The sequence below is a fragment of the Peromyscus maniculatus genome, chromosome 16 (genome assembly GCF_049852395.1).
Source record: "Peromyscus maniculatus bairdii isolate BWxNUB_F1_BW_parent chromosome 16, HU_Pman_BW_mat_3.1, whole genome shotgun sequence".
Taxonomy (NCBI): Eukaryota; Metazoa; Chordata; class Mammalia; order Rodentia; family Cricetidae; genus Peromyscus; species Peromyscus maniculatus.
In genome coordinates this window covers 41,918,961-41,930,469 of record NC_134867.1, presented here as the reverse complement: position 1 = coordinate 41,930,469, position 11,509 = coordinate 41,918,961, and the positions used below count along the sequence as shown (strand labels likewise).

General features: G+C 39.6%; 1 protein-coding gene across 1 annotated transcript in view; it reads right to left on the bottom strand.

Annotated features, from left to right (window-relative positions):
- Window positions 1-202: 202 nt before the first annotated feature.
- The window catches only part of Heca (hdc homolog, cell cycle regulator), a 45,014-nt gene continuing 33,707 nt past the window's right edge, over window positions 203-11,509 (bottom strand). Inside the window, exons 3-4 of the mRNA XM_076552707.1 lie at window positions 6,172-6,326; window positions 203-3,618 (exon numbers count right to left, since the gene is read on the bottom strand). Coding sequence (XP_076408822.1) covers window positions 3,454-3,618; window positions 6,172-6,326 — 320 coding nt within the window. The 3' untranslated portion in view covers window positions 203-3,453. The remainder of the gene's footprint in view (window positions 3,619-6,171; window positions 6,327-11,509) is intronic.

The window sequence follows — 11,509 nt, the reverse complement described above, 5'->3', positions numbered from 1 at the left end:
CCTTTACTTGCTGAGCCATCTCACTAGTCCAGAATTTAGAGTTTTGATTAATCGCAGTAGTGACTTTGGAATGGTTTTCTGGATGTTATTTTAACTCTTGAGAATATCCCTACTTATCTACTATTGTTTTTCTTACCAAACAACCCCATCTCTCAAAAAATTCCATCAAAAATCTAGTAACACATTAAAGCAAAGCTCAGTATTTGTTTCTAAAATTTTATTATTCTTAATACCTTTCACATACAGAAACCCTCTAACATCACACATGATTCCATAACCCAAACGCTTCAATTTATCAACATCCTCAACTATTTACACTGGCTTCTCTCAACAAAAGTGCAATCCAAACATCTTGACAAGAAATCTTTATAGACGACAACATATTTTTAAGCTGGTTTTCATGGTATCCATTCATTATATTTTCTTTCACTTGCCTGGAAAAAGAATAAGGTCAACAAAGTGTAAAGATGAACTGGGTTAAGCAGCATCCTGTTATGGGAACCACACCCTAAACAAAAGTGCTCTCTCCTCAATCTTCCAATTACCCAACAAGCGCTTGAAGGAATTCAACAGAAAAGCAAAGAGGTTAGAAAACAGGCACAGAACAGACTGCAGAGTCAGCACTGATACTGTAAGATGACATGAAGAACTCAGGAAGGTAGACTACCAAGATATGGATCTACCTGTGAAGTTTTAGCATTAAAACATAATATTCTTTCTTCATATGTTAATTTCCCCCCAAAAGGTATGAAAATTTCCTTTACTTAGAAAAATGAACCCATTTTACAAAAATTGGAAATTAAAGGATGTTGGGAAAGCTCCTTTGTAACTAGAAAACAAGCTGCTTATTTCTCCACTTCATGGAATAAAGTCTACCTTTAAAGGTATAAGCCCAATGTTATCAAGTGCTTCCACTGTGATCAGGTGATCAGATGAAAGCAGAGAGCTGAGATGGCTTGAAGAGAAAATGATCAGAAATTAGCTTTTCTCAAAACTGAAGCAGACAGCTTTACTTGCTCAAAGTAAGGAACTCTTTTAAAATGAATGACTAAAAATGTTAAAGAAGATAAAAATCACTTTAAATTATTAGTCTATCTCAAAACTATGAGTTATTGAACACTATTCATGAAAGAAACAGAAGCTAGATCTCCTGGATAACTGATGCCCTTTAATATCCCAACTACAAAAAATGGTCATCGTTCTTGACTTTTTCCAATTCTAACCAATGTGTTCTGGCAAAGTTTGGTGAAAACATTAAGGTCAGCAGATTTCCAAAGTAAGATTTACCTTTAAAGCAAGTATTGTATACTCAACTGTATTTTATTCTCAAATCAGCCAAATCTTCCCTTTCAGACAAAAATGCACTCAATGCACTAAAAGGCAAAAGGTAAGTAAGTGTACATGGCTCATGCTTCTCTTTTTATAGGACTACACACATCCATAGTCCTTACTCTATCAAGAGAACATCAAGAGCAAATCTTATCCAATTAAGTCAAACTTCTTCATTTGGGGGGCAGAAAACAAACGAAGGAGCAAGAATAGAATGTGGCTTATAGTCCCACAGTTTTTTGTTTTTTTTTTTAATCTAAAGAATTCACTGGTGCAATGGATAAGTTGACTTCAAAACAATAATATAATGAAGTTTTACCAGAAAACGTCAATAGGTTAAAGAACAGCATTACAAGTATTTTATTTTAAAAATCAGAAACAAACACAAAGACAAATATGGTATCTGAATAAAAACTTAACAAAATTTTAAACTTGAGTATACAGCTAACTCACAATTGCAGCTCTGTGCATCAAAGACAAATCTGCAAGTATTATGTCCTTACAGACTTAACATAGTTGTATTAAACATCATCTGACCAATAATAATTATTGCTTGTCTTATGCAACTTGAGTATTTCTTGCAGATGTGAAATTTTTCAGATCATCAAACACCAAACCAGAAGTAAAAAAACCAACTGATGAAGAGTTTTAGTTTAGCACAGGTTGTTGTTGTTGTTGTTTTTAATGCTGTTGTTTCAAACAAAACACCAAGCACTTCTGAAGAACTTAAGACTCAATGGCAATAATGTTTAGACAATTGTGAAAAGAAAACCCCTGGGGTGATGGCATAAACCAAGTAAGTGATATAAAATATTTACATAAACCCCTAATTTACCTATTTATATAATGAATTATTTTTAGTATTCTTTTAATGTATATTTCTGTATCATACTTGAAATTGTCAAATTTACTCATGAGAAGTAATTCTCTAATTCTAATTCTAGAAGAGATGTCTTCAACACATTTAAGTCTCCAAGTTCTAGTGAACAGGGGCTGGTTTTGGAATATCTGGTGTTCTGTATGGAACTTTTTTTTTTTAAACAAACAATAGGGATCATGGGACTCTTTAGGATGATCTTTTTTTAGATATGGTCTTTGTATTACTGCTACCAAAATGAGACATACTTTAAAAAGAATAAAACTGTTCATCATTCTAACCAATTTGCCCTTCCTTCTTGAGGTCACCTCTGATTTTGGAAAGTCAGTATTAAATGGGTTAATGTGGCAACAGATAGAATGAGAAGTGTGGCCTGACTGGTTCTGCAGCCCAGCACTCAGGCTAGAGGTTTATCTCGGAGAAGTTCTGGATACCAAGCAATTGCTTCAGCAATGCAGTCTGTAAACGATGCCCACCACAGCATGTGCAGATTTTCTGTGGGTTCTTTGACCAGCTTCTAGAGACACAACACAATTCAAATAACCAAGTTCTGCCTTCCTGCCTTCTTGACTCAATGTGCCTCATTTCTAATGTCACTTCACAAGACCTGTCATATGCAGCTCATTTAAAACTGCAATAGCAACAGTTTCCAAGGGTCATATGGTTTGGATATTTCCAGTATGAAAACTGTTAAATTATACAGTCAAAACAAGAGCACTCAGTTCTACTCTCAAATCACTGGTCAGTGGGAGTAAACTGCACCTCAACCGGCACTGAAGAGCAGATCCAGGGAGCCTGTCGCAGTGCTGGCTCTCCAGGGTCAGACTTACATTCACTTGTCACTCACTCTCCCCAAGGCCCAAGCATCCAACAGTGGGTCTCAAGAGAGCTAACGTATAATAAAAGCTTCCTCCCAACTCCCACGCACCCTTAGTTTCACCACAGAATCCCACACCTAAATGGCACCCACCCTTCCTACCACCTTAGAACTGCATCAGAGATTCTGCATGAGACTAAAACCCTACCAAAATCTGCACCATTTCCCATTTGGGCTCCAGTCTTAACCACACGACATTTGGGAATCAAGACAGGGCAAGGGGCAGCCCTCATTTTAGTGGCACAAATATACAAAGTAAACTCTGCTTTAAATTAGAAAAGAAATTAATGTCACAGAATGTTCCCCTATAAAAGATATGTAGTAAAGTAATAATATCAATAAAATAGCTATTACTAAAGCAAAGCTTTCATCAATAAGCTTCGAGAACTTTGAAGGAGGAGAATGGCTTCACAAAATGGTAGTCCAGGTTCCCACAGTGTGGACACTGCTGGACATTGCTGTACTCAGAGAAGTACTGCATTCCGATCCGTACGTCGATCACAGGCTTGCCACAATGCTTGCAGTTCAGCCGAGCCTGGGGAAACAGACATCATGATCCATAGTCCTACTGGCTTTACTATACCAGTCAAAAGCCGTCTAGTCTAAGTGTTGACTGAAAGAAACTGAACTGAAAGAAATTCAGTAAGGTATCTCCATTATTAACAGAACCAGGGGATGCACATCTAAGATACACATTCTGACATTCATCATCATCCTTGTAAAGATTACAGTCTCCCAGGCTCTCTTTTAATGTGAGGTGCCTATCAATGACAGAATTCTAAATTATACTACCTGAACATCTCCACCAGTTACCTAACAGTAATCACCTAGTCCCTGGATTTTAAGCAAATGGCTGAAACTAGCTCTCTGCACCCAAACCTACATGAAATACTTTCCTGAAGAGTCCAGGTTTACTTCAAAAGCTCACATACACTTTCATTTGACTCTACATAACACTGTTTTCTTTAAGTTTCTCTAAAATATCCAATCAAAATTGGCAATCTAGGCAGGAGTGCTATCTGTATCTTGAGACTTCCAGAACTCACTAGCATATGACATCTTCACCTGTGCCTAGGCCTCTAACACCATGATCCTGGAGCCCTTCAGCAATAGATCTGGGAGTGAAGTGGATAGGCAGAAATTACAGATCAGTCTTAATTTAGACCCTTCCTAAAAATGTGCTAACAAATTTGTCCTCAAAGCATTCCTGTGAGGGAGTCTAATCTGCATTTCAGATGATGAAAAGGGGCACACAGTGATAAATACCATGCCCAAGAAAACAGAAAGCAGAACAGCTGGGATTTAAACTAAATGCACTCCCGAGTGCACATTTCAGCAACATACGGACTATCTTTCTACAACCTAAAATGAACTCCTTTTGAACTACTTCGTCCCTCTGAGTCTTGAATAGAAAGTTCTCTTGAACCTTTTACTCCTTTCTGATAACCAATTACTGCTTAGGTTTGCCTCAGACTTACCTGGAAATCAAGTGTCGACTACTTTATTCTCACAGTGAATGTATTCAATTGATTAATAATAGGAATCAAACAAGTTTTCCATTTCAGTTGGGGGACAGAAAATATAGTCTTGGCATATAACAGTTTAAAAAATAAACATGCAGTTGTATACTAAAGGTCCGGTGGGAAGGATGCCACTGTGTATTTCGCTTTGAAGATAGGGAAATCCCATGGCCTTTCAACATGTAGTAGAAAAAAGGCCAAAATAGGAATCACAGGTTTTAGTCACAGCTGTGACACAATTTGTGTAGACCTGGGCAAAACATTCAAAAATTTGAGTCATCCATTACAAGCAACAACTCAGAAGGCGAGTGAGCTCTGCAAGGTTCCATGCCACACTCAGGTGCCATGAATTTTAACAGGCCTTTGTTCACTTCCTTAGTTCCTTAATTCAAAGGCTAGCCTTCCTGCTAGATCTCATATGTGCAGAGAAGAAAGGTGCCACTTCCTTTGGTGTCTCTTATCTCAGCAGCAGACACAAGGCACAGCAATAACCGTAAAACGTGACAGTGATTAACTGAAAGATTATGGTAACTCGTTGTCAGAGCTAACCTTGAATCTGGAAAGGTAGTCAATATACCACAAGAGCAAAAAACTAGTCAGCCTTATCCAAAACCAAGTCAGAAAAAGACGACTGTCTACCTCTCTCATGAGCAGATTTCTCTTCTGGAAAATTTCTAAATGGAAAACAAAAAACACACACACACACACACACACACACACACACACACACACACACACACACACTACTGTCACTGTCTCTGGCAGCCTGTGACCTCAACAGAAACTGGTCATTGACTGAACAAACTGGCAAGAGAAGGAGAAAAGGTCTCTGCTACACAGGAACACCTACCAGGGAATTCTGTAACAAGTTCCTCCTCAAGCATGTGGAGTACTCAACTCAGGTATTCCTGGGGTTTGGGTCTTCTTAGTGTCTTATTTAATGGGGTTTTATGTCAACACCTCCCTCCCTTCCTTTTGACAGCTACACTCCAGGTGCTCCTAAGAGCCAGAAAAGAATGTTGCTTTCCTAGCACTTTAAGAATTACAAATCTTTCTGGTCAACCTCACACAACTTAAGACTGAGAGGCTGGGGTTTTGCCAATTCTCACAGAAAGTAAGCAAGAGGAAAATTTTGTCTGTTCTAGAAAGTAAAACTTTCCTTCTCAGTTTAAATTATAACCTTTTGCTACAAATTAGTTACACAAAATGAGAAAACTACAAGCAAACAAAAAGAAAACTGAAGTCCTACACAGAACCTGACCACCAGGCCACTGACCAGCGGCAGAGCTCGGCAGAGCACTTTCCATGCTTAGTCCAAGTGGAAAGAAGGTGTTCTGCTGTTTCGTAACCTTTCTTCTGACATAAAATGGAAAACACCCCAAGCCGGTTATTGTATATATTCCTCTGACTACACAGTGTTCTACCTCAAGGTAACAACTCAGGCATCTGAGTTCTTCTTCACCCTTAGAAGCACCTTCTCCAAGCACTCACGACTCCTTCCAAGTAACCACAAGGCAGCCTTTAACTCTAATGCCACCCACTGCACTCCAGCTTCAGTTGATACCAACCTGACAGCAGGGAGAGGCAGCCAGGATGTCGTAGGTGTACATGGTGCCCAGCTGGTGCCAGCTGCCATCCCAGCGGGACTTGCACTTGATGCAGACGATCTTGTGAACCCCTTCCAGGCAGTCCACACACACTGCATACAGATGCATGAGTCTCCCTGCACACAGAAAGCACAAGGCTCAGGTGGAGGCTACGGTGGAAAGCACCTTCATCTCCAGTTGTGATCAAAATTCCCTACTCAACAACAAAAAGCAAACATTTTATCATTTGAATAAAAAGAAAAAGCAAGGCAGATGGTTTCTATCATACATCCTTAAATGTCCTAGTAAGATAACAGTGAATGGTTGCTATCAATACGACAAACTCCAATTTATTTAAAATAGACACTTGCTTTAATTTACTTTTCTAAAATGTGCTGCCCAGCTTATACTGTGTGTCCATCCAGATCCAAATAATAAAGCCACATGCTTAGAACCAGTCTGTAATCACCAGGATTCTCCAGAGTCTATGTGTGGCATACAGCGAACCAACATGAACCAACAACACTGGTCTGCTGAGTTGTAACCCACAAACAATTCCATCCAAAAATGTCTGACTTCGTATTGACAACACAGAATTTTACCACAGCCACAATTACTATGTTAACTGTCCTCATTCCCAAAACTGCTATCACCACAGCTAATTTAGGAACTAGAATTATATATTACTTGTGATACATTATAAGTCCAAAAAATTACTTACTGGGCTTTTAAAAGTCACAACCTCATTCCTACACTGCTTATCAAGGACTTAATGTTTATAAAGGAAAGAGGTCATCCAATTATATGAAAGGGTAAAGGTTTAAATAATTAGTCAGCATGTCCAGGATCTTCCTTGGGCAGTATGTAACAGCAGCATTGCTGAGCACAGGGAGCACTCTAGAACACTGCTGAGCACAGGGAGCACTCTAGAACACTGCTGAGAACAGGGAACATCACCTCAGAACACTGCACAGTGGCTTCCTATTCAGAATGTGCTGCTCACTGCCAAACGTCAGACTAAGGATTTTTACCATTTACTTGGAAGGACCAGCTCTTTGTTTTCTACTGCAAAGGCATCTAATGGTCCTTAGAGGGAACCTTTTCATTACATTTGCTTACATGGACCTCTTTTTCCTTCAGAGCAGGAGACATACGCCATTCATCCTTGTCAACTCGGTATCCAGCACAATGTCAGCAATGTGAAAAGCTCTGTGTGCTGAGTGAATGGATGGCACATGGTGACAGCCAATGACACTATAAGCTGGGGGTATCTAGGCCAAAACCAGGAAGGGTGAGAAGGGCTTCTTGTAATACCACCCACCTCTCTCCTAAAACAGTGAAAACAAGCTCTCACATGCCATACCCAGTGAGTGCCTGGGACCATATCCACAAGTCAATTTAATTATCTATGAGCCACTGGAACACTTCATTTCCAGTCTCCTCCTTGGTCCAACTTGGAATGCTCAATGACACATCAATGCTGCTGGTGAAAGTTAACACCAAACACAGAGGTGCTTTTAACAATGGCTGTGATGACGAAGACAAGGAACAGTCACTGTGCACTTACCAAGGGTCTGCCCTGTGCTGTGAGTGCTCTATCAATTACTTCATTTAACTATCACAGCAATGCTACAAAGGATTCGTGATTGTTACTCCCATTTCAAACAGGAGGGACAGACAGCAGCTTAAAGCGCCTGGGTAGCTTGTGAAAGCTTACAAAGAAAATAAGGAGCCAAGCCCAAGCCCAATTCATGGCTATGTTGACTCTTACCCTATAGGCAAGCAAACTCTTGGGAGGCCTGAGTCCAACCTTAGTTTCTGGATTTGTTTTCCATTACCATTCCACCATGTCCTATACAGAGACTTTCTGAGCTACAGGAAAGATTCTGTAACCAGAGGCCTAATGGGACAATCACATATGATAGACAGTAGTAAAGAAGTCTAAAAAGTCCCTCTTAACTAGACCAATCTTACTTAAGACCAAACAAAACTATTTTCTTGATCAGAGAACAGGGGCTTGAAGCAGAGCTGGGGAGGGCCAGAAGGAGTAAGGGGCAGAGCAAGGGAATCCAATGAACACAGCAAACACCTCAGCAACATATAATCAACTGTGAACTCAGGAATCCCATGGCCTAGAATGTGGTCATTTTGTTGGAACTGAAAATGCTTTTAAAGTGTGGTTGGGAGAAGAGCTTGCTATAAATAATATCACCCAGACTTCTGAGGTGCAACAACAGAAACACTGGCCCATGACTAATGCCTTATTTGCGGTACTGCTGACTTCTCTAGTATTCATTAAACCCCCGACCACAGAGTCTAAAACCAGAAGTTAGTTGTTAGTATCACCGTAGCATGCACTGAACACAACCATTATCTCTGTGTATGCTTACACACCAGTGTGCATACAGACATGTAAGTAATTCAGGCCTAACTAATTTTTTCTTTCTCCATCTCCTCCCTGATCAACACCCTCAGGATTTAGTCTTGAGCTCTATCACAGCCGTTTCCTCTTCTCTTCATTTAAGAGCTTTTTACTGCCAAGATTTAGCCATCAATGTTAAAAATAAGCTCCCACGTGTTCACCCAAATGCTAGTTTCTAACAGTGCTTGCTAGATATCGCCACAGAAAATTAACTAAACATATACAAATGATCTCTACCTTCTTTCCCATGAAATCAGGTCCTTTCCCCAACCTTATCTTCTACTGCCTGTGAAAGCATCATTTATCTTGTCTGGATTCAAGGGGAACTAAGGAAGACCCTTCATTTTTACAGTCAGAGTCTCCAAATTTGTAACTTCCCTTTAAAAAATTCTCCTGCAGATCTCTTCCTTTTAATTCTCACTACCTCAGACAGTAGTTTCTCATCTTCATGCATACCAATGTGACAGTTTCAACTCTGTCTCTAGGTCCCAAACCTTTCAAGCAACTTTTTTGGGTATATTATTATGTTTGCTTTTTAAATGTTGAAAAACCTCTCAATTCATAATCACATGGTAAAGGGTTTCTACAATGGCTTGAAAGGAATGCACCCCCACCCCCAGCCCGCTCTCTACATCTATTCCTTTTCTACTCTGTAACATTTCCAACCAAACAGTTCAACTCATCTCCTGATCACAACCTAGCTGATTTTCTCTTCACCACCATCCCTCATACTGCCTTCATACTGCCTCCTGAAGAACCCAACCCAAGTGGCCCTTTCCTCCTTGGAAATCTCAGGATGCTCGATGTACAGTATGTACATGTGTATGTGTCATTTACTAATGTGTGATGCTATTAGTTACAGCCTCAGGCTTAGTACAGTTAATTATATTGTATAAAATGCATTCTTTATATATCAAGAATATACATTGATGACCTCACCTAGCACATGTGCAAAGCATGACTGACAAACAAATACTTGATGGACATAAAAATAAATGTGTCCATTGTAAGTACCCCAATTCATTTCTATAAAGTATGGTGCAAGTTTAAAGGTGTAGAAATAAAGGTGTTTCTACCCATTTCCTCCTAAAATTACTAGCAGTTATGCTAAATGAGAAACAAAAACACAAACTCACTTCTATAAAACCGGAAGAAATCTAACCCCATCTAACTATATTTCTGCCATTGGCCATTCTCTTTCCTACCCTGGGGAGGGTATCCCCTACCCTTCCCAGTCTTAGCCAAGCACTATTCAATTGCATGTTTCTAAAATCGGTTGTTTCGACTCTATAGCTGAATGAGATCATATAGTTTCATCTTTCTGTGCTTGGCTTATTTCATTTAATTATGTCCTCTAGCTTCATCCACTACCAATGAGATGTGGTACAGCCATGACAGAAAACAGAGTTCCCTCAAAAAAACTAAAAATTGAGCCAGGTATGGTGGCTCACACCTTTAATTCCAGCACTCTGGAGGCAGAGCTGGCTAATCTCTGAGGTTGAGGCTAAGGCTAGCCTTATCTATATAGCTAGTTCCAAGCCAGCCAACTCCACACAGTAAGGTTGTGTTTCCAAAATAAATACATAAACAAAAAATTATGAATTACCTAGTAATAATGAAAGAATATGTTATGACCTGTGAAAAGATTTTCAATTAGCATTACCATATGATGCAGAAATCACTCTACTGGGAAATGAAATCAGTATGTCAGAGGTACTTGTACTCCCATATTCACTGCAGCAATACTCACAACAGCTGTGGAATCAAGCTAAGAGTCCATCAAAACGATGACTGGACAGAGAAAATACTTTCGTGTATATACATATACACACATATTTAGCCATAATAGAAATTGAATCATACTGCCATAAAATGGATAAACCTGAACACATTACATTAAGTAATAAAAAAATATGCCAGGGGCAGAAAGACTAATACCATGTGATCCACACAGTTGTGGAATGTAAAAATACTGATGGAAGTACAGAGTAAGAACAATGGCTACCTAAGGCTAGGGAAGGGGTGGGGGAGAAGCGGGTTAAAGGACACACATCTACAGTTAGGAGGAGGACAAGTTCTAATGTCTCACTGTACTCTAGCAACCAGAGCCAACACTATTATGTAGTGTTTTTCAAAATAACTAGGGTTTTGAATGTTCTTACCAGAGATTATAAAGAGGAGGTGAATGGGATCTTCAGTACCCTAATCTTATCATCACACAATATAAACAAGCGTCAAAACGTCACACTACAGTTCATAAATATGGACAATTGTGTTTCAATTAAAAACACAACTTTAAAAAGCTCCTAAACTAACTAGTGGAAGATGAAAGTAAACACGGATAACAGAGAGCCCATTCCAGCTGGGGCACCAGAAGCCAACCAGCCTGTCACCTGTTGGATGTGTAGGAGAAGCCATCCTGTCCAACCCTGCCATGAACTGTGAGAGGGCTTTAAATCCCACGAGGCCACCAGGCTTTGGGGTGTCCCGCCTCATGACAAAGGACTCCAGAATATCAGGTAAAACACCCAAACTAGACTACTCTTAACTACAGCTCCTTTGTCTTATTCTGAAAGATAATAAAAGAAACTACATCTGAGAAACAAGAATATGGTACTCTTCAAAAGCCCCCGGACTAGGCTTGGTGGCGCACACCTTTACATCCAACATTTGGAAGGCAGAGGCAGACATATCTCTGGAAGGCCAGCCTGAGCTACACAGCGAATGTCTCAAAAAACAAAACACAAACAAAAAGCTCCTGGAAATTCAAAATATTAGAAGGCAAATCCAAGGATGTGTTCCATTTCCAGCAAGTGTAACAGAATATATAGACAAGTGACAGATAAACAAAAGGATTTTCTCTCCTATCAAAGGGGAGATGGGAATGTCAATCTAGGA